The sequence below is a fragment of the Miniopterus schreibersii genome (genome assembly GCF_964146895.1).
Source record: "Miniopterus schreibersii genome assembly, chromosome: 2".
NCBI classification, from domain to species: domain Eukaryota; kingdom Metazoa; phylum Chordata; class Mammalia; order Chiroptera; family Miniopteridae; genus Miniopterus; species Miniopterus schreibersii.
In genome coordinates, this window is record NC_138102.1 from 137,243,220 (window position 1) to 137,266,220 (window position 23,001).

Here is a 23,001-nt window from a genome sequence, read left to right on the forward strand (position 1 = left end):
CCGCCCGAGGCTGGAGGATCTGCGGCGGCTCTAGGAGTGGAGCGGCGCGGAGGGTCGGGGGCGCGCTGGGCCCGGGCCGACGGAGCTCACGAGAAAGGACCCTGGACGGCGGGCGAGGGCCCGAGAAGCAAAGGGGCGAGGCGCAGGGGCCAGACATCCCTGCCGGCTTCCTGGCGCACCAGCTGTGTCACCAGCTGTGTCACATAGAGTCCGACGTGCAGCCCAGCTCTGTGGCCCCTCGAGCTCTAGCTCCGGGATTGATTTTTGGTCCTAGATTGGAGAGCTGGGGTGCACGGGAGACAGAACGCCCCATTCCCCGGCGGGTGGAGTGCGGGTGCTGAGGCAGGGACCCGCGCTGCGCCGCTCCAGGCTCCGACATCCCTTCAGCCCCCCTCCCCCACCCCCCACACGCGTCCGAGCTAGTCTCTATCTCTTTGTTTTCGCTGTATCGCTGACACTTTATCTCATTACCCGTCGGAGGGAGGCGGAGAGCCTGGGACCCCACAGCCTAATTACAGCCGCACTTGTCAGCGCAGGGGACGGGGGAGGTATCCGCGCCAGGGAAAGGAAGGAAGCCCCCAGGAAGGGCCTCCCTGTACACCCAGGGGCCCAGCGGTGGGTGCACATTTAGCCCCTGCCCAAGCCGCCACAGGGCTCTGGAGGGGCGGTGGGGAGCTGTGGGATCCAGCTGCCCAGGGGGCCGCCAGGCCTGAGTGGTAGGGTGGAGGTTAGCGTGGGAGTGGGAGAGGTAGTTAGGGTGGGCTCCTGGGTCCCTGGAACTCCAGTTCCCCAAAGACGGTGACAGTGAACCTTCTCACCCTGACAGGTAACATACACCTAAGCTGGCTGTGGAAAGGGAGGCAATCAGTTGCTTGCTCTGCGCTTCTGTTTCTGCGTCTTGTTCTCTTTCCTCCGTCCACATCGTGTCTATCTTTCCTTAACCTTTTCGCACTCGATTCTCCACCTTTCCGTCACAGCCAGAGGCAGAGAGTGGCCTCCTTGGGTGGTTCCACCTTCACCCTTCCCCAGGGTAGGCAGGGCAAGCAAGTTTCTCAAGCCCCCAAACTTTGACAACTGGGGCAGCCTGAGTTCTTCTGTTGAACTATCTGTCCTCCTCCTTCCACTACACTGTGGAGGGGACAGAACTAGGGCCTCCACGACCTGCCATCTCCTGGATGCTCTAGGGAAGCGATTTTCGACCTTTTTCATCTCATGGCACACATAAACGAATTACTAAAATTCAGTGGCACACCAAAAAATATATTTTTTGCCTATCTGACAGAAAAAAAATAGGTATCATTGTGATTTATTCACACTGGACGGCTATTGTGTTGGCTGTTGTCATTTTTTTATTTGACAATTTAAGGGAAAAGAGGTTAGTGCCCCTGACTAAATAGTCAGTTTTAAAAATTCTTGTGGCACATCAGTTGAAAATTGCTGTTCTTAGGGGTGTCGGGGAAGCATTGCAGATGTCCTTGCTCCTCCCCTGGTGCCACCTGTGAACACTCCATACCTGCACTTTTCCGGGGGTCTGCCTGCCACTGGTCTCATGGCGAGTCCCTACCCCCACTTCTGCATCCCCTCTCAATCAGAGTCTGGGTCAAACCCTGTGAGGCCTCTCCCTAGGACCAACCCAAAGCCCCAGTGGTGTCCCCGTGGGCCAGGATACAGACATCTGAAGGAGAGAATGGAGGAGCAGAAATCCCTCAGCTCCCCAACAATTCTTCCCAACTCTGAGCCTGGAACTGGGGGAGGAAGAGGAATGGGTGGAGGTGGGGTAAATTGGATCCAAAGGGCTGGGCTGGGCTGGGCCGGGCTGGGCTGACCCCTCCCCAGCCGGGGGCGGGACCCCAGGAGGAGCGAGGGAGCCGAGCCCTGGAGAGGACCAGACACTGGAGAGGCGATATGGCAGGAACCAGTCTTGGGGCCCGCTTATACCGGCAGATCAAGAGACATCCCGCGGTGAGTTCTGTCCCCAGAGCCACTGATTCTAACTCCTAACTTTTTTGCCAGCGGGCCCTCAAATCTCCCAGTCCCTTCCTTCTGCCTAGTTCCCCCAGTGTTCCTAACCTTTTTTCCAGGGTGCCCTCAACTATCCCTGCAATATGCCCGCCCCCGTGTCCCTTGAATCCCCCTGGGACAGGCTCGCTGAGGGGTGAGGGAGACTAGGGCTGGAGCTGTGGTGTTTGAGGTTCCCGGTCCCCTCTCCCAGAAGGGAGGGAGCGCCGGCCCGGGGGGGGGGGCAGCTTGGCAGGAAAGCTTGTAAAGGGAGACTGGGAACTACGGGGAGGGGGCTGACTCTAAAAGTGTCCTCAATCTTCCCGCAGCTCATCCCGATGATCGGCTTCATTGGCCTGGGCATGGGCAGCGCTGCACTCTACCTGCTGCGGCTCGCCCTGCGCAGCCCCGACGTCTGGTAAAGGCCGGGCCTGGGACACTGGCTAGGGGCCTGGATGGGGCCAGATGAGGCAGGAAAGAGTGGGCCTCTCAGGAGTGGCGGGAATGGGTGGTCCTAGCGCGGATCCCCCGCAGCACACCTGCCCCTGCCCCGGGCATCGCGGGGCTGAGCCTGCTCCTGACCTGAGAGCCCGTCTCCCCTTCGGTCCACCCCACGGCGTTCGCGTCTGTGGCTCCAGACTTGCCCCGGTTGCCATGGCGACGCCGTTCTGCCGCGGCAGGCGGGCGGTGGGTACCTCAATATCTGCACGCCTGGCGCTGGGGATGTGGCCAGATGAACGTCTGGGGGTCCAGTAGGGGTCGGGTGACAATGAGACTCCACGGCCTGGCCGGAGACAGAGGGGGGTCAGGGGGGTGTTCTGAACGCATCAGGAGCTCACCTTGCCTCCTCGGAATTGGAGACGCATTACAGAAACCCCAGCCCTTCAGGATCTCTGCCTGATTCCCCCTGCTCTGCTCTTCCAGGTTGACCCAGGGTGGCAAGGCACAAGTGGGAGTCCCTGGGTTGGGTTGTCTGCCCCTCATCTGGCCTCATTCTGACAATGGTGACAGTCTTTGTGTCTTGTCAGTAACTGCTAATGTTACCCCTCCCCAATCTCTGGCAAATGGGCCCCCTCTGGGTAGGACAGGGGTGGTGGGGTAGAGGCAGAGACCCTGGGTGTTACCTTAGGCTCTAGAGTCCTAGTTCCCAGAGAGGAAACTCTAACCCTCCCCCTCCCTCTCCACAGCTGGGACCGAAAGAACAACCCAGAGCCCTGGAACCGCCTGAGCCCCAATGACCAATACAAGGTACCTCTCAGAGGCTCTAGGGTTGCACTTCCATCCTCTCATTTCTTGTTCCCTGGGAAGACCCCTTGGTAGCCCCCCAAAGGGAGGCCTGGGGCACTCTGTGCAACCCCTGCCCTTCCATAGTTCCTTGCAGTTTCCACGGACTACAAGAAGCTGAAGAAGGACCGGCCAGACTTCTGAGCCTGGCTGGGGCACATCAGCCAGCCTCCTCCTTTCCTCTACTCTCTGCCCCCAGCCTCCAGGGCGCCACTTCGTCACCAGTCCAGCTCCTGCGTACACAGGCCTGGTTCCCACGCCAAGGGGAGGCAGCTCCACCCCCACCCTCTTCCCTTACTCCCAGCAGCGGAAGCGCCTCTGACCCTCAGCTTTAGTCTCACGCAGGGGATTGGGGGTGGGAGAGTTAGGAGGTGGGGAAGCAGTGGGTTGACCCAAAAGACCCAAGGCAGCTGCCCCTCTGCTAAGCTACCAGGGGCCCTGTAGGGTGTGGCACAGGCTACGTGCTGAGCGTGGCCAATGTGAGCCAAGAGCAAAGCAGGGGCCTGAGTGCCAAGCGACGTGGCGGGCCCCACGTTTGCCCAGGCTCTGGGAGCCAGCCCAGGGAGGTGCTGCTCTAGGCTCGATTTGGCTCGCAGCCTGCTGCCCAGCCTGCTCTAGATGAGGCACCTCTATACCCAGGGAGGGGCAGCATGCTGTTCCCTGTGACTCAGGAGCCAACCCACACCCCCTCCAGCCTAGCACCTGGGCCTCCCCCTGTCATCCCACCCCTCCTTGCTCCCCTCTGTCCCCTGGGATCAAACAGAAGCAGCCGTGGGCAAAATACAATTTCATTTAACAAATTGAATTTGCTGCGCCTGCTAATCACGTCTGGTGTCGGCTCTGATCAGAGAGAGAGAGAGGAGGCTGCAGCCCCCGGGGGTCCTTGTGGGCGAGAAACACATGGAGGGAGACAAATCACCACCTGGCCCAGGGGACCCCTCCCACAGTAATAGAAGCTCAAGTCAGGTTAGCATTTTATTAGATAAAAACAGAAAGGAGGGTGTCTACCCACCCCTTCCTCTGGCTCACAAAGGTAACTCCCCTGTCCCTAAGAAAGAGTAGGGAGTCTATAACACTGAGATAATGGGCACCGTTAGGGCAGAGAGCCCCAGCCCCCTTCTTCTAAGTCTTCTTACAAAAAGGAATTTCAGCTACAAATTTTGTGAAGGAAACTACATCTGGCTCTTCCTCTAAGTGAGAGGACTTCCCTCCTCCAGCAAAAAATTGGAAGATAGGCGATCCCCTTCATTGGTCCAGGTACAGGGAAGACGAATAACTTTAGTCTATGAGCCTCATTTCCTTGGTGCCTTCAGTGCTCATCAAAACCAGGCATGGGGAAGGCCCTGGCAAACTGCTCCACCCGTTTCCTGAGGTCAGCAAGCCGATGTCTTGTTTCTGGGTCCTTGAGCAAGAAGGATTTGAAATCTTGCAGTTTGGCTACAGAGGAGTGAGGAAAAGTAGTCAGAGCTCTAGGGAAGGCAGTGAGATCACTGGGGAAAGGGCAGAGAGTGAAAGTAACTGGCTGGCTCAGGGGTCTAGCACACTCACAGGTCTTGCTCTTCACCTCCAAGCCAATGTTGACCCCTTCATCTATAAAGTCCACCACTTTCCTGAAGTCATCCTCACGAAACTGTCGAGAGGTCAAGGCTGGGGCCCCTGGAAGAGAGGCAGAAGAGGATTAGCATAGCCCAAGCCCATCTTACAGCCACCCTTCCCTCCTGGAACTCCAGGTCTCACCAAGCCGAAGGCCCCCTGGAGTGATGGCACTTCGGTCTCCAGGACAGGTGTTCTTGTTGGCTGTGATGGATACAAGCTCCAGCACCCGCTCAGCCCGAGCCCCATCCAGGCCCTTGGGCCGCAGGTCCACCAGCACTAGGTGGTTGTCAGTGCCACCTAAGGGGGAACAGTAAGCAGAAAATGGTGAGTCCTGGGCCTATGCCTGAGACTAGAGGCTCACACACACGCGCGCACACACATCCGGCTCACCAGACACCAGTGAGTAGCCTCGATCTAGCAGGGCATCAGCCATGGCCCGAGCATTCTTCAGAACCTGCAGGGAGTACTCCCGGAACATGGGGGTGCAGGCCTAGAGATGAGACAGGAGCACCTGGGACCTCAAGTCCTACCCCTTCTACTCTTCTGCCCCCAGCATAGTTGTGACTCCAGCCTTGACCCCTCCCCTTCTGCCCTTTCCCTCCCAACAGCTCCAACTTCAGTTAGCAAGATGCAGGGCCTGAGCATCCAGATGCCCACCACCCCGACAATAGTAGGCTCTCCAACCTGCTTTAGGGCCACAGCCACTGCAGCAATGGCATGGTTGTGGGGGCCCCCCTGCAAGGACGGGAACACAGCAAAGTTGATTCGATCCTCAAACGTATAAGGGATCTCCCGGCCAGTCTTGGGGTCCACAGACTGTACCCCCTTCCGATAGAAGATGAGTCCTGACCTGTGTGGGAAGAGGGTAGTCAGAATCTAAGCTGAAAAGAAAGGACAAGGGATGGGAAGAGCAGAGGAAGCTGGCTGACCCAGGCCCCTGAGGGCTCTGAGAGTCCTCCTCAGTCATGCTCAGTGTGCTTGACTCCAGTGGTCAAGGGGAGCAGAACCTCCCTCCCACCCCCAAACCCCCTGCCAAGGAAATGCCACCATGGGCAAAAGAAGGAGAATCCTCAGACTAGGTAGAACTCTTCAGGTAGAATGAGATCCTCTCAGATCCAGGCCAACAATGCCCTGGGAATAAGGCACGAAGGCAGGGAAAGGCAAGGCCTGACCTCAGGGGAGCCTGACCTGGCCCCTCGAAGCGTCTTGTGAGTGGTAGTGGTGACAACATCCGCATGCTTGAAAGGTGAAGGGATCACCTTGCCAGCCACCAGGCCACTAATGTGGGCCATGTCTGCCAACAGGTATGCTTTGACCTCATCACACACCTCGGCGGGTACAGAAACAGGCCTTAGTCTGGGGAGGGCCCAGACAGGCCTGCCCAAGGCTGCCCCTCCTCCAAAATCTCCCCATCACCCCTTAGGGAGTGGCAGGTACCCCAGCCTTCCACCAACCTCTCTCATGCGGGCATAATCAATAAGGCGAGCATAGGCGCTGGTTCCAGCTATGATGAGCCGTGGTCGGAAAAGTCGAGCAGTGATTGCCAGCTGGTCATAGTCAATAAGGCCAGTTTGGGGCTGGAGAGATAGACAAAAAGCTAAAGCCTTTAAAAAGAAGCAGTGCAGCCCACTTTCCTCTTTGACCCTGAGGGCTGCCTAGGGCTTCAGCCCCTCACTTTTCCCAGGAGAGGGTTCCCAGACCATGAGCAGCTCCCTCCCCACACCCTAGAGCACTCACTCACATTCAATTTATAGGGCATAGACTCAAAGAAGATGGATGTGGCTGAGATCCTCTTGACATCAGACATATAGCCATGGGTGAGACTGGGAGGGGAGAAGAGGAAGTAAGAAGGCTTCTAAGTGGAGCAACGCGCAGACTTAGCCACTCCTTTCCTGCCCTGCTCCAAAGGCCTCTGTCTCTGGGACACTGCTCCTAGCATGCACCACCCTCATTGCTCTGTCCACTCTGTGCTGAGCCCTGGTTACTGGGGTCTTATCTTCTTCCTGCTCTGTAAGATGAAAGACAGGGAGAGGCCTGTTTCCCATCTGCATAGCACATGGTGGGAGTGCAATAATAACTCCTCTCTCGTGCCCATACTGCCCGCTAAGCCTATCACCCACCCCATTCATACTCACTGGCCACCATCAGGCAGGTCCAGCCCCATGATTCGGTCATGAGGCTGCAGAAGGGCTGTATAGGCCGCCAGATTGGCTGGGGACCCCGAATAAGGCTGGACATTGACTCCCCACTGTGCAGGATCCAGGTCAAAGGCCTCCAAGGCCCGGCGTTGACACAGCAGCTCGATTTCATCCACTACCTCTGCTCCTCCATAATATCTGCCATGGGAGGAGGGAATATCAGGACACAGAGAAAGGCTTCCACCATCTCCTTGACTAGTAGCAAAGGAGTGGAAAGGCTACTCCTCTAAACACACTGGAAGGGTGCAGGCAGGTGTCCCCTACAAGGAGCACCATCCCTAAGGCTGTCCTCCAGCCCTCTGGTGCCTAGTCCTCACCTCTTGCCAGGATAACCCTCCGAGTACTTGTTGTTCAGACAGGACCCCAGGGCTTCCAGCGCAGCTCGACTGCAGAAATTCTGGGGTAAAGGGTGGGGACAATGTCAGAAGGTACAAGAGCCCCTGTTGAGAGACTCCCACAGCCCACCCTGCCAGAACCCCAGGCTGCAAGGAGTTGAGTTCTACAGAAAGCTCTGTTCATTCAGGGTTCCTTGCCAGGCTTGGGGCGAGAGGCAGCATCCTCAGAATCCAAGCTGCCATGATAGGCATCCCCAGCAAGCCCACCTGTCCACTCGTACCTGTGCTTCCAGGTTCCTCTTTTCTCTTGGGAGGGGGAAGGGACCAGAATTGACAGGAGGGGATCTGGAAGCTCTCTAATGCCCCCATCCCATAACCCAGTCTAGCTCTGCCTTTGCTTCAGAGAACAGTAAAAAGAGAGGGAGCTAAGACCCAGGAGGAAGATCCTGAGTCTGAAAGGGAGAGCTGGAGAAATAGCAGTAAGATGACCTATTACTTCCTGCACCATGGTGACCCAAGCCTTGGCCCCTCTCCCCAGGCCCCACCTCTGAGGCAATGAGTTCCAGGCCACGACATTGTCTGTCCTTCTCCCTTTGCAGCAGCTCCCACATCTCAGGGTCACTGTCTGACAGCCTCTCCTGGCCTGTCCAGCCCCTGGTTGCTTCTCCAGTCTGGGTCTGGGCTGCTTCACTGTGCTGGCACCGTATGACCATCCTGACCAGCTGACCATATCTCCGAAGAGGCTAGGGGAGGAAAAGCCAGGGTCAAATAAAAGCGTTCAGACAAATAGTCTCCCAACAACCCTCAGCCATGCTTATTGGGCCCTCTGGCTCCAAACCCAACAGCCAGCTGTCCAGCCTGCCTGTTCCAGTTTTCACTACCCCACTCCAAAAGTTAGTTCTAGAGCCAAGGCTGAGATCAATGTCCAGGGGGTGGTTCTGATTCGGTCCATTCACCTCGCCTCGGAATCTTCCACTCTGCAAAGCCACAGGGTAAAGTTTGTCTTCTAGAGGCTAGAGGTTCCAGAACCTCCCCACCCACAGGAACAGAAGGGTCTTCCCTAGGGCCTCCATAAACTGATATTCCAGTCAGAGGGGAGGCCAAGTTGCAAGGGATTAAGACAACAGGCTTAGTTAGAGGTGGTTTTCGGAACAATGGAGGTAGAAGGGTAGATTTTTAGCAGTCCCAAGGCAAGAGGGATGGGGTGAGGTGGGGTGGGGGTCTGATGACAGGGAAGCCCAAAAACCACTTCCAGTCCTCTGCCCTGCCCCTTTCCACCTCCTTCCAGTCCACAGAGCCTCGAGAACCCTGATGCAAGCAGTGGGCTCGGTTGCATCATCCCCAGGGCTAAGAGTTTGCAGAAAAGACTCAGCTTGCTGGTCCAGGGTGGAAACCCAGCTGTCCGCCAGCACAGGATTCACGTGGCATCAGTTAGTTCTCTTCCCAATTGCCACGTGAAATGGAAGGTCACGTGGCCCTGGGGCTTCTGATTACCGGAATGGAGAGGGGCCCCTAGTTACCCCGCCCCACCCGGGGGTCTCGGGGATTCCCTGGTTGCCCGTCCATTCCCGGAGGACCCAGACCATGTGGAAAACCCGGGAGAACCTCATAGTTTGTGAATGGATACTACGGTAGGAGGGGAGCTTGCTTTCTATTGGTCACCCACGCTCCGGAGCCCCATTCTTACCCGAGTCGCCGAGAGAAAAGAGAAAGGCAGCATCTCAAACCGAAGTCGCAGGAGGTCCAGCCGCCAACTCTAGCTTGGGGAAGGAAGGAGTCGGAAGAAGACTGACCCGAGAGCGCATGCGTAGGAACAGCAGCCGTAGAGGCCACAAGATTAAGGGTAGGGGCCTACACATGCGTGCAGCGACTCCTTTATGGCCTTCTGGGAATTGTAGTTTTTTCCACCTTTCTTCCGCTTCATTTCCCGTCTGTAGCCCCAGGGTCAGAGGGCCTGAAAGAAAGATCTACTGCTGCCCCCATCTCCTCACTGTCCTGGAGATCTTCAGGTTTTTCACCCAGCTGTCGTCCAGAGAACAGCCATTTATTGAGTGCCTACTGAATACCTAGCGTTATTAGGCTCCCTGGGAAATACAAACACTCCTATACAAGCTAGAGTGCCATGGTGCCCTGGAATGCACCTGGTTTGGAAGGGTGAGAGACGTGAGTTCAAGCTCCAGCTCTGGGACCAACTAGCAAATTAACCTATCTGGGCCTCAGTTTCCTTATTTGTAAATCAATAATAAAATAACATGTGGTGGGGATTAAATGAGACTTTGTATATATGCATGCTCTGGAATAGATTGTCCTCCCTTCCTCCTCTGACTTAATAATGTGCCTCCTCCTTCGCCATCTCCTCCTTCTCCTGGGACATCCAGGAGCTGAGCGAGATGCCCCATCTTGTCATTATACTTGTTGAATTTTGTTAACTGTTCACCTCTTGCCTCCATAGCAGTCACTGAGCTCTCTTTATTTCCCTGGGGCTATAGATACTTGGAACAGGAAGAGATCTTCCTTTTAGCCTGACTTCCTCTGGCCTCATCCTTTGGGGGAGGAACTCACTGTCCCTTCCAGGAGTAGGTTCCCAAGCCTGGGTATCAGAATTAGCTGGGAAATCTGATATAAATATAACTGTGGAGACTCTCCTTGGAGTTTCTGATTCAATGGGTCTTAAAGAATAGTTGGTATTCACCCACTCACGCTGACACAACAAAACCTCTCCTCATGATTCTAATAAGCAGTGATTTTGAGAACCATTACCTCACATAGCAATATTACACATTCTTTCATTCAACATACATATTGAACTCCTACTCTGTGCCAGGCATGCCATAGCCCTGGAGATATAAGAATAGATTACTGACTGCTGGGACATCAAGAAGTGAACAGGTAACAAAATGCAACAAGTGCAATTACAGGCAGGGGCACCTTGCTCTGCTCTCACGTGTCCAGATGTCTGAAGAAGAGGGTGGGAGGAAGAGCAGGAGAGAATGGCTTTGGAGAAGGCAGGTTTGTGAGTCAGAGGAAGAGGGGAAGACAATCCATCACAAAGCAAGTTCACAGGCAAAATCTCATTTAATCTCACATTATTTTACTGCTTTACAAGTGAGGAAACTAAGGCCCAGATGGGTTAATTCCAACCTTTCTCACTTGGCTCTCATACCAGGCCTCAGAAGTTCCCCCTTAGCTCTAACCTTCTTCCCTGTCACTCTTGCTCCAAGAATTCCCAGGTCTTTCCAGCACTAGGCCTGTGTTAGGACTCCACTGGGTTCTTCTCCTTCCTCCAGTCTCTGACCTAGAACCACTCCCACCTCCCTCCTTCTTTTGGTTGATCCTGTTATTCATTCTTATCCATCCATTCGTTCATCCATCGATATTTATTTTCCCCTTAGGGACTTTTCACTCCCAGGCGCGTCTGGCTCACACTCACCTTTGACTCAGTTTCCCTCTGGAGCCAGTGGGCAATCCCCTGGAGAAGACTGCTCTCTCTGAGGTACCTTGACCCAGGACTAGCGGCGAAGGAAGGCTGAAGAAGAGGCTTCGTTCTGTGCCGCAGCTTGTCAGTACCCCCTCCCTAGCCCCCGGTCAGGGGTCCCGAGGGGCGGGGGGCGGCTGAGCTTGAGAACTGCTAATGAAGCCGCAGCCAATTAACGCCCCGGCCAGGGCTGGGGGCGGATAAAATTAGCAGCCGTAGCTGCAGGAGGGAGCTGAGGGCTGGAGCTGTAGGCGGGGGTGGAGGGGGTGGAGGGGGTGGAGAGGATGGGCAGCTGGCTGAAGGGGGCCTCGTTTGCGGGCGACTTGCAGCGGCGACGAAGCCCCACTCTCCGAACTCTCTCACGTCCCTTCCCCCACCCCTTCGTCTCAGGCCTCACTCCCTCTCTCCCTCACCCGTCTGCAAACTCAGCGCCCACGAAATTAGGAAGGAAAAGGAAGATCGATGACTCCAGATGCCGCAAACACCGTTCCCCTTCCCCCCACCTGCCGCCTCCAGCCAGCCCCACGGAACTTAGCAGGTTGTCAGCGCTCTGCTTACGAAGTCCCCGCATCTCCTTGACTGGAAATTCAAAGCCGTTATATCTCCTCCCCCAAATAGTCCCAAATAGTCCGCTAGGAGTCCTCTCTCAGGTTTAAATCCCATCCTATCTCCTGCAGCGTCACTCTGCCCACCTCTGGGAGGAAAATCCCCACCTCAGGTAGGGCTCCTACCCCAAGGGTCGTCCTTATTCCTATGTAATCTGGGCTTGGATGACATCCCAGGTGCTAGCTCCAACAATGTTTGCCTCAGTTTCCCCCGCGAGCCACCAGGGGAGGAGCCCTGGCCGTCTCTGCCAGACGTTAAAACCTACACCATCCCCTCCTTCCCTACAAAGGTCTCACACAAACTCGTATTGGATTTCACTTTATTTTGTTCCCTTTCCCGTCTGTTTTGGAGTAGAAAAAATATCACCGAGAGGAAGCAGCTGGAAAGGGGCAGGTGGAACAGGACTGCAGGGATGGCAAGGAGGCAGGCAGAGGGCAGGGGCCAGTCATCGCCGACGCCCAGGAGCCTGCTTCCACTACCCTAATTGGGGGTTTTGAAGAAAGAGGAACAGGCAAACGTCAGGCAGAAGGGATGGCTTACACGTCTTTACAGTCTTTACTCGGAGACAGGGTGGAGCAGGAGAATGAGAGCCTGGGGTAAGAAAGTCGGGGTGGGATCAGGGTGCCAGGCCAGGCGTTATTAAAGCTTCGGGCTAAGGGAGTGTCCAGCCCAGAGCCGGGGTCGTCAAGGGGAACCAATGTGGGCGTAGGGGACGCTGGGACCGCCTATTCTGGGGCTGCGCTCTTGTTCCTCCATTTTGGGGTGTAGCTGAGGGGGCCTCAAAGGCACTCCCCGTAAGGAAAAGGGGACCCACGCCAGCTGATAGTCCCCAGGAGGGCTGTTCCTCTCGTCCCCAGAATGGAAGGGTGGACGGGGCCACAGGAGTTGCGGGACATTGGGAGGAGTCTCACTTAGGGAGGCCGGGATTTGGCGGGAAGCTCAGGGCCCGGGCGCACTATCCAAAGTAGGGGTGCTCGCTCTGGAAGTTGTAGTCTGGGCACACCTTCTGCACCAGTTTATAATCAAAGCTGAGGAAGGAGACGAAGATGCAGATGACTTTGAAGGGCTTGGCGCAGAGCCAGGCGGCCTGACTCTGCGTGTGCTCGGTGAAGCACACCTGCGACGGGTCGTACAGGCAGGGGCGGTGCTTGCGCGCGCGGTTCGTCTTCTCATACTCCACGTGGCAATTGAAAGCGCGCGACTCTTTGGCCCCGGGCACTCCCAGGGCTCCCCCGAGTGGGCCCGCGAGAGCGCCCCCGAGGGTGCCTCCTAGCCCTGCCCCCGCGGCAGCTAGCCCCAGAGGGGGGCCCAGCCCAGGGAGGACCCCCTCCAGGGCCAGCGAAGACTGCAGAGGGTGGGGGGCGGGGCCCGGCAGCCAGACGCCGCCGAACTCCACCCGCTTAGAGGGAGGCACGATGCTGACACTGAGGTTGCCCAGGCTGGAGGAGTTGTGGCGGAAGTACACGCTGAAGGTCCCGTTCACGTGGTCCACGATCTTGCCGGTCACGAGCAGCGAGAACTTGAGGGTATGCACCCGGAAGTAGAAGTCCCCCCAGCCAAAGATCTTTTTGGCGCGGGCCGCTTTGATAGACGGCTTTCTCTTGGTGCGCTGCGCGGGCAGCGCCCCCGCCGCCCCCACCCGGGCCAGGGCCGCCGTGTGGTTAGCGGGCCAGGCCCAGCTCCAGGCGCGCGCCGTGCCCAGGCCGTCGGAAGACTGCGGCGCCGGGAGTCCTTGGGCGGGGGCGCCCCCTCCGGCCGCAGCGGGGCGCAGCTCCACGTACTGCGGCCTCCCGGACTCCGGTATCTGGGCACTGACGGCCTGTGGACCAAAAGAGGAAGAAAAAGAAACGCTGGGAGTTGTCCCTGGCCACCCGACAAGGGCCTTAACCGTGCCAGCCCCTTTCCAAAGCCGCTAGGAGACCGGATGGAATCGAGCGGCCCACAGCCAGTGGTTCAAGGAGCGTGCCTTGTAGTAGATCTGCAGCCCTTTCAAGCTGTGTGGTCTTGGCCAAGTCACTTCACCCATCTAGGCCTCAGTTTCTACATCTGTGAGATGACACTGAGAATCCTTATGTTCTTCCACATCTCCCATGCAGCTGAAAAAGCCCAAGCCAGTGTGGGTTTGACTAGGGGGACAGGGACACTGTCTCCTCCAGCCTGGAACCTGCTTGGTTCAGAGTAGCGATTGTCAACCTTTTTCATCTCATGGCACACATAAACTAATTACTAAAATTCTGCAGCACACCAAAAAATATATTTTTTGCTTATCTGACAAAAAATAGGTATCACTGTGATTCATTCACACCGGATGGCTATTGTTGTGTTGGCTGTTGTCATTTTTTAATTTGACAATCTAAGGGAAAGGAGGTCAGTGGCCCTGACTAAATAGTCAGTCAGGTATTGCATGTTTTAAAAATTCTTGTGGCGCACCAGTGTGCAGCTGCACATTGGTGAAAATCGCTGGCTCACAGTAATGGGCCAGGGAGGAGTTGGAGTCAGGCAAGTGAGGCTATGACCGCTGTCAACATCCAGCATCAAGAAAGAGGTGAAGACCTCCAGATGCCTCTGTGGAGACTAGAGCCCTGACCCCAGCCTCATCCTCTACTCCCTGTGGGGAGGAGCATAGGAAACCAGTAGAGCTGAGGAGAGCATCTGGGCGTTGGGGGTTAAGGCTTGGGGGCTACTCAGGTCCTTCTCCCTGCCTCCAGCACTGCTGCTCAGTGAGGGAGGCTGCCTGGTGGTTTTTCCCAGGGCTCGGGGGCAGAGGAGGAGCAGCCCCTGCCCGCCCCTACCCCTCTCCTTGTGTCTCAGGTGGCAGCGATCTGGGAGACAGCGCGGTCGCGTGTACAAGATAGATCGAGAGGTGGGAGCCGCGGGGCCAGGCCTGGGCCATCAATTATCTGGGGGTGGGGAGGCAGGGGTGGCCGGGAGTTAAGGAGACAGTCGGTCAGAGTGAGAGGAAGAAATATGGAGATGCAGCTCCAGTGAGGGGAGTGGGAGGGAGAGGAGCTGTACATGTCAGAGTGTGTCAGTCAGACTGTGCTAGCTGTGGCTGTTAGGGTGGCCCTGACTGCGTGTGGGTTCACACTGGGGGGAGGGGGTATTGCATGTCAGTCTGGTGTGGTTATGTTTCTGTTAGCCTGGGATGGTTGTATTGTGTATCTGTCTACCTGGAGTGATGTGTGTGTCTGTGTGTGTAGCTATGGTGATGGGTGTGTGTCTGCTTGGGGTGGCTGTGCATGGTGGTTATATGTGTGGCCCTGGTGACTGTATGTGTGTGTGTCTGTATGCCCGTGTGTATCAGTCTGCGGAGGCTGTGTGTTTATGTGTGTGTGCCTGCTTGTGGTAGCTGAATTCTGTTGTGTCAGTCTGTGGCAGCTATGTATGTGTGCCTGGGTTGTATGTGTGCCTAGGTTGCATGTGTACCTGGTTGGCTGTATGTATTAATCTAAACAAGGCTGTGTATTAGTCTGTGGTAGTTGCATCTGTGTGACAGGTATTAGTTGTATGCCCGGGTTGACTGTGTGTGATTCTCTGGGTGCATCACTCTTCCTGTGTGAGTTCCTATCCTCCTGCGTCCATGTGTCAAGCTCCTTCTAAGGGGTGTGTGTGTCAGTATATCCATAATGACAGAACATGTGTGATCTCCTTGTATTTCTCCTGGGGGGGGGCATGTGTGTGAGTTGTATATGAATGGTCCCACTTGGCTGAGCTTTGGGTAAAGTAAAGACGCCTGACAGCATGGGTGTCCCCCTCTGTACACACCCATGTTTATACACATGTGTCCATAGGCGACAGGACTGGCAGAGTCAAGCTGCTGGGCTAGAATCTCCACCGCCTGGTCCCCATCCCCACAGCTCTGCGATCCTGGGTTATTAATGCAGCTGCCGCCACCCGATCATCATACATATTTATCGCCCCCCTCATTCCCCCGCCCGTCCATACCTCCTCCCAGCTCAGGTGAGGGGGGGGAGAAAGAGTGATTGACTCAGGCGTGTTTGAGCTGACAGCTAACACCCTGAGGGCAGGCCTGATAGGGGTTGGGGGAAAGGGGTCCTAGGCCACAGCAGGAGGGGGGAAGCACCTCTCCTGGAAGTGGACTTGGAGAGAGCAGAACTGGAGCCCCAGAGAGGGCATTGGAGGAGAGAGTGTGTGAAGCTGTGAGGGAAAGTGGAAGGGTGGGGCTGCAGGGACATTTGAGCTCTGACACCTACTCTCCTCACCCCTCTGGGCTCAACCACTGCTTTTTCCAGGGACTTCCATCAGTCCCTGAAGCCTGCAGCTACAAACTCCAAATGCCTCTGAGCCATTCCCTGCCCCAGCACACCCCAGCATCACCCAGTGTCCTGCACCCTGCCCAGGACCTGTGGAGGGCTGGCTCAGTCCAGCAATTCCTCCCAGGCAGGGTCTGGGATAGGGAGGCAGGTTTGGCTGGGTGCTGGGGGTTGCCAGGTATCTCCTCTCTGATCCCAGACAAATTGATGTCTGTGCTCCTCTGATCCTGGCAAATCCCCGGGCTTTGGACACCCGTACCCCCACCCGCCATAGTAGACAGCCAAGATCAAAGGGAAGAGTTGGGGGGGCAGTCAAAGCGACCTTGCAGTGCAGAGCTCGGACGGGGAGGAGCGAGAGTCTGCGAGGAAACGAGCCGAGAAATGGGAACATGGAATAAAATAAAATAAAATCCTCCCTCTGGCTTCCTTGCTCGTCTGCTCCCTTCTCCCTCTCGCTCTCCCTCTTCCACTGTTTTTTTCCATCTCTCTCTCCCTCTGACTCTCAGTCTCTTTTTTTGTCTTTCAGTCTCTTCCTCACTGTTTCTAATTTCCCTTTTATGATTCTATTTTTCTCCCTGTTTATGTCTCTAGTTGTGGTCCTTTCCCTCTACCCTTCAAATTGTCTCTCTCCAGCTGTGGGTGGGGGTGGAAGTGAGGGGAAAACAGGGTGACAAGGAAGCCCCACTTTGTCCAGAATCCATGGTGCTGTCCCCCCTTCTAGAACTAAGGTGAGAGCAGAGTATTGTCCGAGGACGGGTTCCCCTCAGTCCAGAGCTGGTTTAATTAAGCTAATTGAGCGCAGTGACATTTTCGGAGGGGAAAGGCAAGCCCGGCTGTCGGGCGGGGGTGGGGGTGGGTGCTCAGAGGTGTTCAGTGGCAGACAGGGATGTGGGGGTGGGTGGGGGTGCGATTCACCAGGTGCCTCCAGGCCCATACAGAGTGGGAGCTGAGCCAGGAGTGCTTTGCCCCCAAGGCAGCGAGCCCACGCACTGAAGGGGAGTTGAGGCCGCCTCTTGCTGCTGAACAAACTCCGTTGGGGGGGGGGGTGCTGCTTTGGGATGGGAACGCTGGGAGTGGGGGGAGGATAAGACTGTCAGCCCCCCAGCCGCATTGCAGGGTGCACCTCCCCAGGGCCTCCAGACTGGTCGGTTGCTTCTCTCCTGCTTCGTGGGTCAGGCTGGGCTGTTTAAGATTCCCACGGGGGAGGGCATGGCACCCTGTGGTTGGGGAAGGAACCAGTGCTCTGGCCCGGGTTGGGGACGGAGAGGGAAGTGGGTCCTGAGACCTTGTACCTAGAAATAGGTGGGGCACTGCGGTCAGGGCGGGTGGAGCAGCTGGGGTCTGGCTGGGAACCAGGGATGGAGATAAGAGTGAGGACAGAGTGGGGAGGACAGGATAGGCTGGGTGAGGACTGGGCGGACACAGAGGGGGATCAGGAGTGTGCACCTGGAAGGCACCGGTATTGGGTACAGAGGTGAGGATGGAACAGGCTAGAAACAGGGTAAAGCCTGAGGAGGAGGTCAGAGGTGGTGGACAGGCACTGGGCGAGGCAGGGATGCCGCGGGGTTGGGGTCAGGGGAATGAGGGGAGGGGAGAGAATGGAAGGGAACCAAAAGGAGTGAGGGGAGGGCAGGGGTGGTGGGCGAGGGACGGGCTTTGGGGATGGGCGGGAATGAGAAAGGGACCTGGACTGTGGGATGGGGCCGGCCCCGCGGGGATGCTGGTGGGTGGAGAGTGGTTACTGGGCAGAAATGGGGGTGCAGAAACGCAGGGGATGGGGATGGGAAATGGGAATGAGGACTGGACTGGGAAACCCGGGGTAAGTAGGGAGTGGGTGAAGGGGAAGGAGACGAGAGCTGAGGACAGGTATGGTAGGCAAGTCAGAGGAAAAGGCAGAGGAAGGGCAGGGTTAGGCTCTGGGAGGGGGCTCGGTCGAGGTGCAGTCACCTCCTTCCAGACTCTCGGGCGAGAGGGGGCGGGGACCGCTGTGGGGCGGCTCTGCCCTTGGGCCGGGTACGCCCTCCCCCTCGGCCCCGCCCGCCCGCCTGCCCGCGCACTCCCGGTCTGCAGCGCAAGGCTCACCGTTATCTGAATTTTGATTTTATTTTATTTTATTTTATTTCCCTGCTTCCTAGAGCCGGCGCGGTCCCCCCGGGAACGGCGCCCCCCGCCCCCCGCCCCGCGCCTCACTTTATTATTGCAATAAATGTGCCTATAAAGGCGCGGGCTCCGGGGCGCGGTGGGGGGGGGAGCCGCGGAGCGGGGATGTAATTTCCCGAAGCCGGAGCCGGAGGGGGAGTGGGCGGGGTGGAGATGGAGGAGGGGTAGGCGAGGGAGAGGGGGAGACTCGCCAATTTCCAGCACTCAAGGCAGCGCTCCCTGCTCTCCATCCCCGCCTTGCAGCTCGTTCCCACCCCACGCCCTGAAACTCCCACTATGCCCTCAAACGCTTGAGCCCTGGGGGACCCCTCCCACATGACCCTGCCCATTCTCTGTTATCTGTCCCCCTCCTGGACCCCAACCACTGGGAGTTGCAGGGCTCTGTCCAAAGTTCCCCATCTCCTTGCCCATGACTTTATCTCTGACCCTGCGATGCCCTCTCCACTTACCTGGTCTCTTTCAACACTATCTCGCCCCTTCCCAATGATCCAGTCTCTGACCCTAGTGATCCTTCTTTACCTTGCTTCTGTCCCTCAATTACTTCACATCTCCACTCACCTTGTCCTGGATCTCCACCTCCTCCACTGCTCCAACCCAGAGAGACCTGAGAAGTCTAAATTCTTTCCAGCAGGTACCCCTCCCATACTCAGGCTTCAGCCAAAGGGGGCTGTCACAGTGCCCCCGCCCTTCGATGCCCCTAGCCCAGCTGCAGCCCTGATTACCCCCAAATCCCTACCAACAGCTATGGGCCCTAGCCCAGGCTGCACGTGCCTAAGTGGCTCAGCCAGAGATTAGCTGGGGGGCTAGATGGGGTTATGGAAGCAGGAGGGGTAGGCTAGATGTCTGGCTGGGGCCAGCTGGCTTTGAGACTCGCTTGGGCTTAATCCTTCCCCCAGGAAGGTCCCACAGAGCCCCACCCCTGCCCTCCCCCAGCTAATTAGTAATTAGTGATTAGTGATTAGTAACTATTGATCTCCTGCTGCTTCTCACAGTAGGCAGATGCTTTGGCAAGGAGCGGGGAAGACAGACTGAGAGGGAGAGGAGTCAGAGACCAGACCATATTAGAAAGATCCTGAGAAGGCCTGGCTCAGAGAGCAGGGCCTCAGGGTCAACGGAAGCCAGGAGTCCCAGGTCTTGGGAGGAGACCAGGATTCTGGTGCAAAGAGGAAGGAGAAAGAGCTCCTGGAGGAAGGACAAGTGAACTGGGTGGGAGAAGGCAGGGTTGTTAATGCGGACAGTTACGGTTTCCCAAAGAGCTATCCTGTAAACTGTTCCCCACCAGCCTCTTACCCACTGTCAACCCACTGACAACCCTGGCATTGAGACAGCCCTGACCACACACACACACACACACACAAGCCACACTCAGATACATGAACACATCCTAAGGCTTACAGCCCAATACCCACACTCAAATGCACTCAAAACATGCAGATACACACTCACAAACCCTGGAGACTCACACAGACAACACACAGGCTGCAGCACACAGGTGCACTGGAGATCTACCTTGGGGTGCACATGTGTGTACAAGTCATACTCACAAGTGCACACAAGTACACACAGATAGGTACTGGGACACACAACACTTTTCTACACACATTCCCCATGCACAGTTATAAATATTCTCACACCCACAGTCTGTACACACAGGTAAACCCCTTCTCACACACACACACACGCTGGACTAAATGGCAGATATATACTTCCCCACTGACTCCAACACAGAGACCCACAGCTGCAGCTCTCACACACACTCAGCCAGATCCCCATTGCTCACATCCTCATGCTTACTCTCCCTCAAGTCTCCACCAGATGTTTCATTCCCCTTCAGGGGGCAAAGGAAATTAAACCAGATCTGTCCACAGGGGAGTTTATGTGATGGGGAGAGTGGAGAGAGTGGGAGGAAGTAGAAAGGAGGGGTGGGGGGGAGTACCATCCCTCCTTCCTCTCCCCCAGGCCTTGCAAACAGTGGGTTGTGGGGCACAGACTCCCCCCACCCCCAGTCCTCTAAGGGCAGAGATGAGCAGCAAGTCCAAAAGAAGTTCCATCTGGTGGGAGCAGTTTCTGTGGAGGGGGCTCCTCTGCCTACCTTCCGGCCCCTCAAGGTCACCAGGATGGTTTGGGAGAATCAAGAAGCTCAATTGCCAGCTTCACTGGGCACCCCCTGCCCTGCTGGAGCAGCTGAGTGTGATCTGGCTGAGCAGGTGGAGGGGTCCAAGTGTTGGGGGCAGAACTATACCCCTTCCAGACTCTTCTGGGCTGGGGGTTGGGTGCAGGGAGTAGGGATTTAGGAAGCCACCTGCCTGCCCCCAGACTAGCTAGGTTACAGTTGGGGTGCAGAAAACAGAAGTCATGGGCAGGGGAGCTAATTGAGGGAGACTGGAGGCCAGGGCCTAGGTCCCCACTGTGGGACACTCAGTGGGGCACAGATGGCTGCGCTGTGAGGCAGGCACTTGCACTCACCCCTTCAAAGCCAACACCACACACCATACCAGCATACACAAACATGGTCCCTAGCACTAGACACACAAGCCTGGCTGTCCCTGACGCACACATGTACACAGGTGCACAAGCTGCCCCACACGCTACACCAGCACAGATGAGCACACCGTGTACTCCAGTTGAAGCTTCCAAGTCAGGAGGGAGGCAGATCAAGTCTGGGCTCCCTTAGCCTCCGAGTCCTCGCCGAGGAGCCTCAGGGAAAGAGTCAGCCCAGGGAGGTGGGGGCACGGAGGGGACGGAAGGAGAGACTCCCCTTCCAGACAGCCCCTACCCCCTATCAACCGGCTCCAGAGAGGGGTGTGTCTGTGAGGTGGTGCAGGGGAGATGGTGTCTCCGTGGGAAATGTGATGGGAGATTGTAGCCAAGTTCGGCCGCATCTGTGTGCGTCCGTGTGTGCGCGCGTGTGTTCGGGCCGTGTACATTCGGAACACGGCGCCCACCTGGCGTGGTGACAAGTGCAGAGAAGAGAAATGCGAAGGCGCAAGTGGAGGGGTGGAAGGACAGACAGCGAGGGTGGCGAGCGAGACTGGCGCTGCAAGGCGGCAAGGCTGACACCCTGCTGGCTTGTCTGTCTGTCTCGCACTCCCGCTCCGTCTGGCGCACTCTCGGGTCGTGCTTCGTCCCCTCCCCCGCCGCGCCCCGTGCCAGATCCAAGTCCGGCCTCCACCCCTTTCCCTGAACCCGACCCCCAGCCAACTTGTGCTGGGAGAGCGCCTGTTCTGGGTGGGGAGTGTGTCGGCATCCCCCACGCCGCGCTTTGCTGGGATGTGTGGGGCGGGCTCAAGGAGCCCCTCGCACTCTGGGACCTTCGCGTCCAGGACCCTGGGGCTCGCGTTGCAGCCCTGCTGCCCTTACCTTCTTCAGGAGCCACGGACCAAAGAGCAAGAGAAGCCATTCCGGGAGCAGCCTCATCTTCCCAGGCGGCGAGCGGGGCGGGCGGGGCTGGTCCCGGGGCTGGACGTAGCCCGGCCGAGGGTCTGGGGCTCGGGGCCGGCGCTCCGGGGGGTGGCTGCCTGAGAAGCGGAGCAGCGGCGCGGCCAGCGGACTGAGCGCCAGGAGCGAGCGCGGCGCTGGGGGCGGGGCGCGGGCGGGGGAGAAAGTTGGGTCGGACTCGGGCGGCGGGCGGGGGCGGGGCTCCGCGGCGCTCCAATCCCGGCCGCGCCCCGCACGCCCCCTCCCTCCCCGCTGGGGGCAACGAAGGTGACTTTCACTCGGACACGCCCCGGACACGCCCCTGGCCCAGGTGCGAAGCGTAGAGGGCGGTGGATCCTGGGACCGTGCACCCTCGAGCCTGGGCCTGTGTACCGACGAGGAATAGGGCAGGGCGTGGGGCTCGAGCTCCTGACCGGTGTCCACAAAGGGCCCACCACGACCAGGGTCCCTCGAAGCTCCGGGCCAAGGTGGGTCCGGGGCAAGATCAGGGCCAGGGCCGAGGTGAAGGCGGGCGGGGCCTCGGGCGGCTGCCGCGGCGCGGCGCTGACGGGGATGGATGGGCGCCCCGCGGCTCATTCGGCCGGGAGATGAGAATCATTGATCACGGACGGAAACCCCATCACGTCTGTCAATAGGGTTGACAAACGGCGCTCCCCGCCTGCCCCACCCCCCTGCCCCCCAGAGCACCTCCGCGATCCCAGGACTCTACTGCTAGACTGGCCGCTCAGCTTTGCCCCTCACCCCCCGCCCCTGGCCCCCCTCCCCGCCGCGCGTCCCAGAGTCCCTGAGTGGGGGCTGGGCAGGAAGTCCCACTCGGCGCACCTTCGCCTGGCCTGTTGGTGCCATCTCTATATCCCTTCCCTCTCACTGTCCCATCTTTCACCATCAGCACCTCTGGATGCTCTCCCCTTCCTTCTCTGTCTCTGTCCTTGTCTCTGTCCTCAGCCCTGTCTCTGTCCCTTTCCTCTAGGTTGTTTCTTCACCGGCTCCCTTCTCCACCTAGTGTCTCTCTCTCTCTCTCCACTGCCCAGAGTCTTCAGCTGTCAGCTGTTGCTATGCACTGAGGCTGTGGCTGAGGTTGTGGTATGACCGACACCTAGACAGCTAGAGATAGGGACAAGCAGAGAGATAGGAACAAACAGATAGGGACAAGCAAAGAGACAGGGTGACAGGCACATACCCCGAGACACCCACACACATACACCCAGGCATGCCCAGCAGATGCATTCACAGAGGCAGGCCCCACCACAGAGGTGAGCACACAGGCAGAGTGAAACACATTCATGCAGAGGCCAGAGCACACTAAAGGCACAGTGACACACAGGTGGACACACTTGGTTTACACACACACAGAAGCACACACAGATACAGACAAATGCACAGTTGCACCAAGAGACAAGTACATCCAACCAGGTATTCAGAGCCTACCCTGCTTCCTTGCCTTGGCAGAGAGGCAAACATCCGGACAGAGATGGACACACAGAGGTGTACGTTGGCACTGGCAGTCCAAATGACAAGCCCAGGCACGCACAAACAGATAAATATAGGGATGTGACAGACACACACAAAAAGATCAGGGGTGCTGAGAAGATGAGGCAGACAGACAGTAGTCAGGAGGCAGGAACCTGGGTGGAAGT

The 23,001-nt window shown here is 57.4% G+C and overlaps 3 protein-coding genes across 4 annotated transcripts; 1 reads left to right on the top strand and 2 right to left on the bottom strand.

The window, feature by feature from the left end:
- Positions 1-1,860: 1,860 nt before the first annotated feature.
- Positions 1,861-4,251, top strand: NDUFA4L2 (NDUFA4 mitochondrial complex associated like 2). 2 transcript variants are annotated; one of them, XR_013998256.1, is made up of 5 exons: positions 1,894-1,962; positions 2,328-2,416; positions 3,186-3,246; positions 3,370-3,691; positions 3,932-4,085. XR_013998256.1 is itself a non-coding variant. In XM_081129525.1 (4 exons), exons 1-4 carry the CDS (start codon positions 1,906-1,908, stop codon positions 3,424-3,426), a joined length of 264 nt encoding a protein of 87 aa, XP_080985651.1. In that variant the 5' UTR covers positions 1,861-1,905; the 3' UTR covers positions 3,427-4,251. The 2 variants fall into 2 exon arrangements, 1 of the variants encoding a protein (XP_080985651.1); XM_081129525.1 differs by having other exon boundaries at positions 1,861-1,962; positions 3,370-4,251.
- On the bottom strand, positions 4,245-11,475 carry SHMT2 (serine hydroxymethyltransferase 2). The gene is made up of 13 exons (XM_081129523.1): positions 10,842-11,475; positions 9,099-9,365; positions 7,957-8,154; positions 7,394-7,473; positions 7,014-7,214; positions 6,620-6,701; positions 6,333-6,455; positions 6,067-6,206; positions 5,563-5,728; positions 5,269-5,368; positions 5,020-5,175; positions 4,831-4,938; positions 4,245-4,719 (listed from the first exon to the last, which is right to left on the bottom strand). The coding sequence occupies exons 2-13, from the start codon at positions 9,129-9,131 to the stop codon at positions 4,592-4,594; spliced, it is 1,515 nt and encodes a 504-aa protein (XP_080985649.1). The 5' UTR covers positions 9,132-9,365; positions 10,842-11,475; the 3' UTR covers positions 4,245-4,591.
- A 320-nt stretch (positions 11,476-11,795) lies between these two features.
- NXPH4 (neurexophilin 4) lies at positions 11,796-21,495 on the bottom strand. The gene is made up of 2 exons (XM_081129524.1): positions 21,287-21,495; positions 11,796-13,311 (listed from the first exon to the last, which is right to left on the bottom strand). Exons 1-2 carry the CDS (start codon positions 21,341-21,343, stop codon positions 12,448-12,450), a joined length of 921 nt encoding a protein of 306 aa, XP_080985650.1. The 5' UTR covers positions 21,344-21,495; the 3' UTR covers positions 11,796-12,447.
- Between the last annotated feature and the right edge of the window lie 1,506 nt (positions 21,496-23,001).

Bases quoted from the DNA above. Each gene is read 5' to 3' on its own strand.
- NDUFA4L2 (XM_081129525.1), top strand. From the start codon at position 1,906: ATGGCAGGAACCAGTCTTGGGGCCCGCTTATACCGGCAGATCAAGAGA. The intron at 1,963-2,327 runs GTGAGTTCTGTC...ATCTTCCCGCAG, and splicing joins AGATCAAGAGACATCCCGCG to CTCATCCCGATGATCGGCTT. The intron at 3,247-3,369 runs GTACCTCTCAGA...GCCCTTCCATAG, and splicing joins GCCCCAATGACCAATACAAG to TTCCTTGCAGTTTCCACGGA.
- NXPH4 (XM_081129524.1), bottom strand. From the start codon at position 21,343: ATGAGGCTGCTCCCGGAATGGCTTCTCTTGCTCTTTGGTCCGTGGCTC. The intron at 13,312-21,286 runs GTAAGGGCAGCA...TTTGGTCCACAG, and splicing joins GTCCGTGGCTCCTGAAGAAG to GCCGTCAGTGCCCAGATACC.
- SHMT2 (XM_081129523.1), bottom strand. From the start codon at position 9,131: ATGCTGCCTTTCTCTTTTCTCTCGGCGACTCGG. The intron at 5,176-5,268 runs GTGAGCCGGATG...GTTCCCCCTTAG, and splicing joins AGGCTACTCACTGGTGTCTG to GTGGCACTGACAACCACCTA. The intron at 4,939-5,019 runs GTGAGACCTGGA...CCTCTCTTCCAG, and splicing joins TCCAGGGGGCCTTCGGCTTG to GGGCCCCAGCCTTGACCTCT.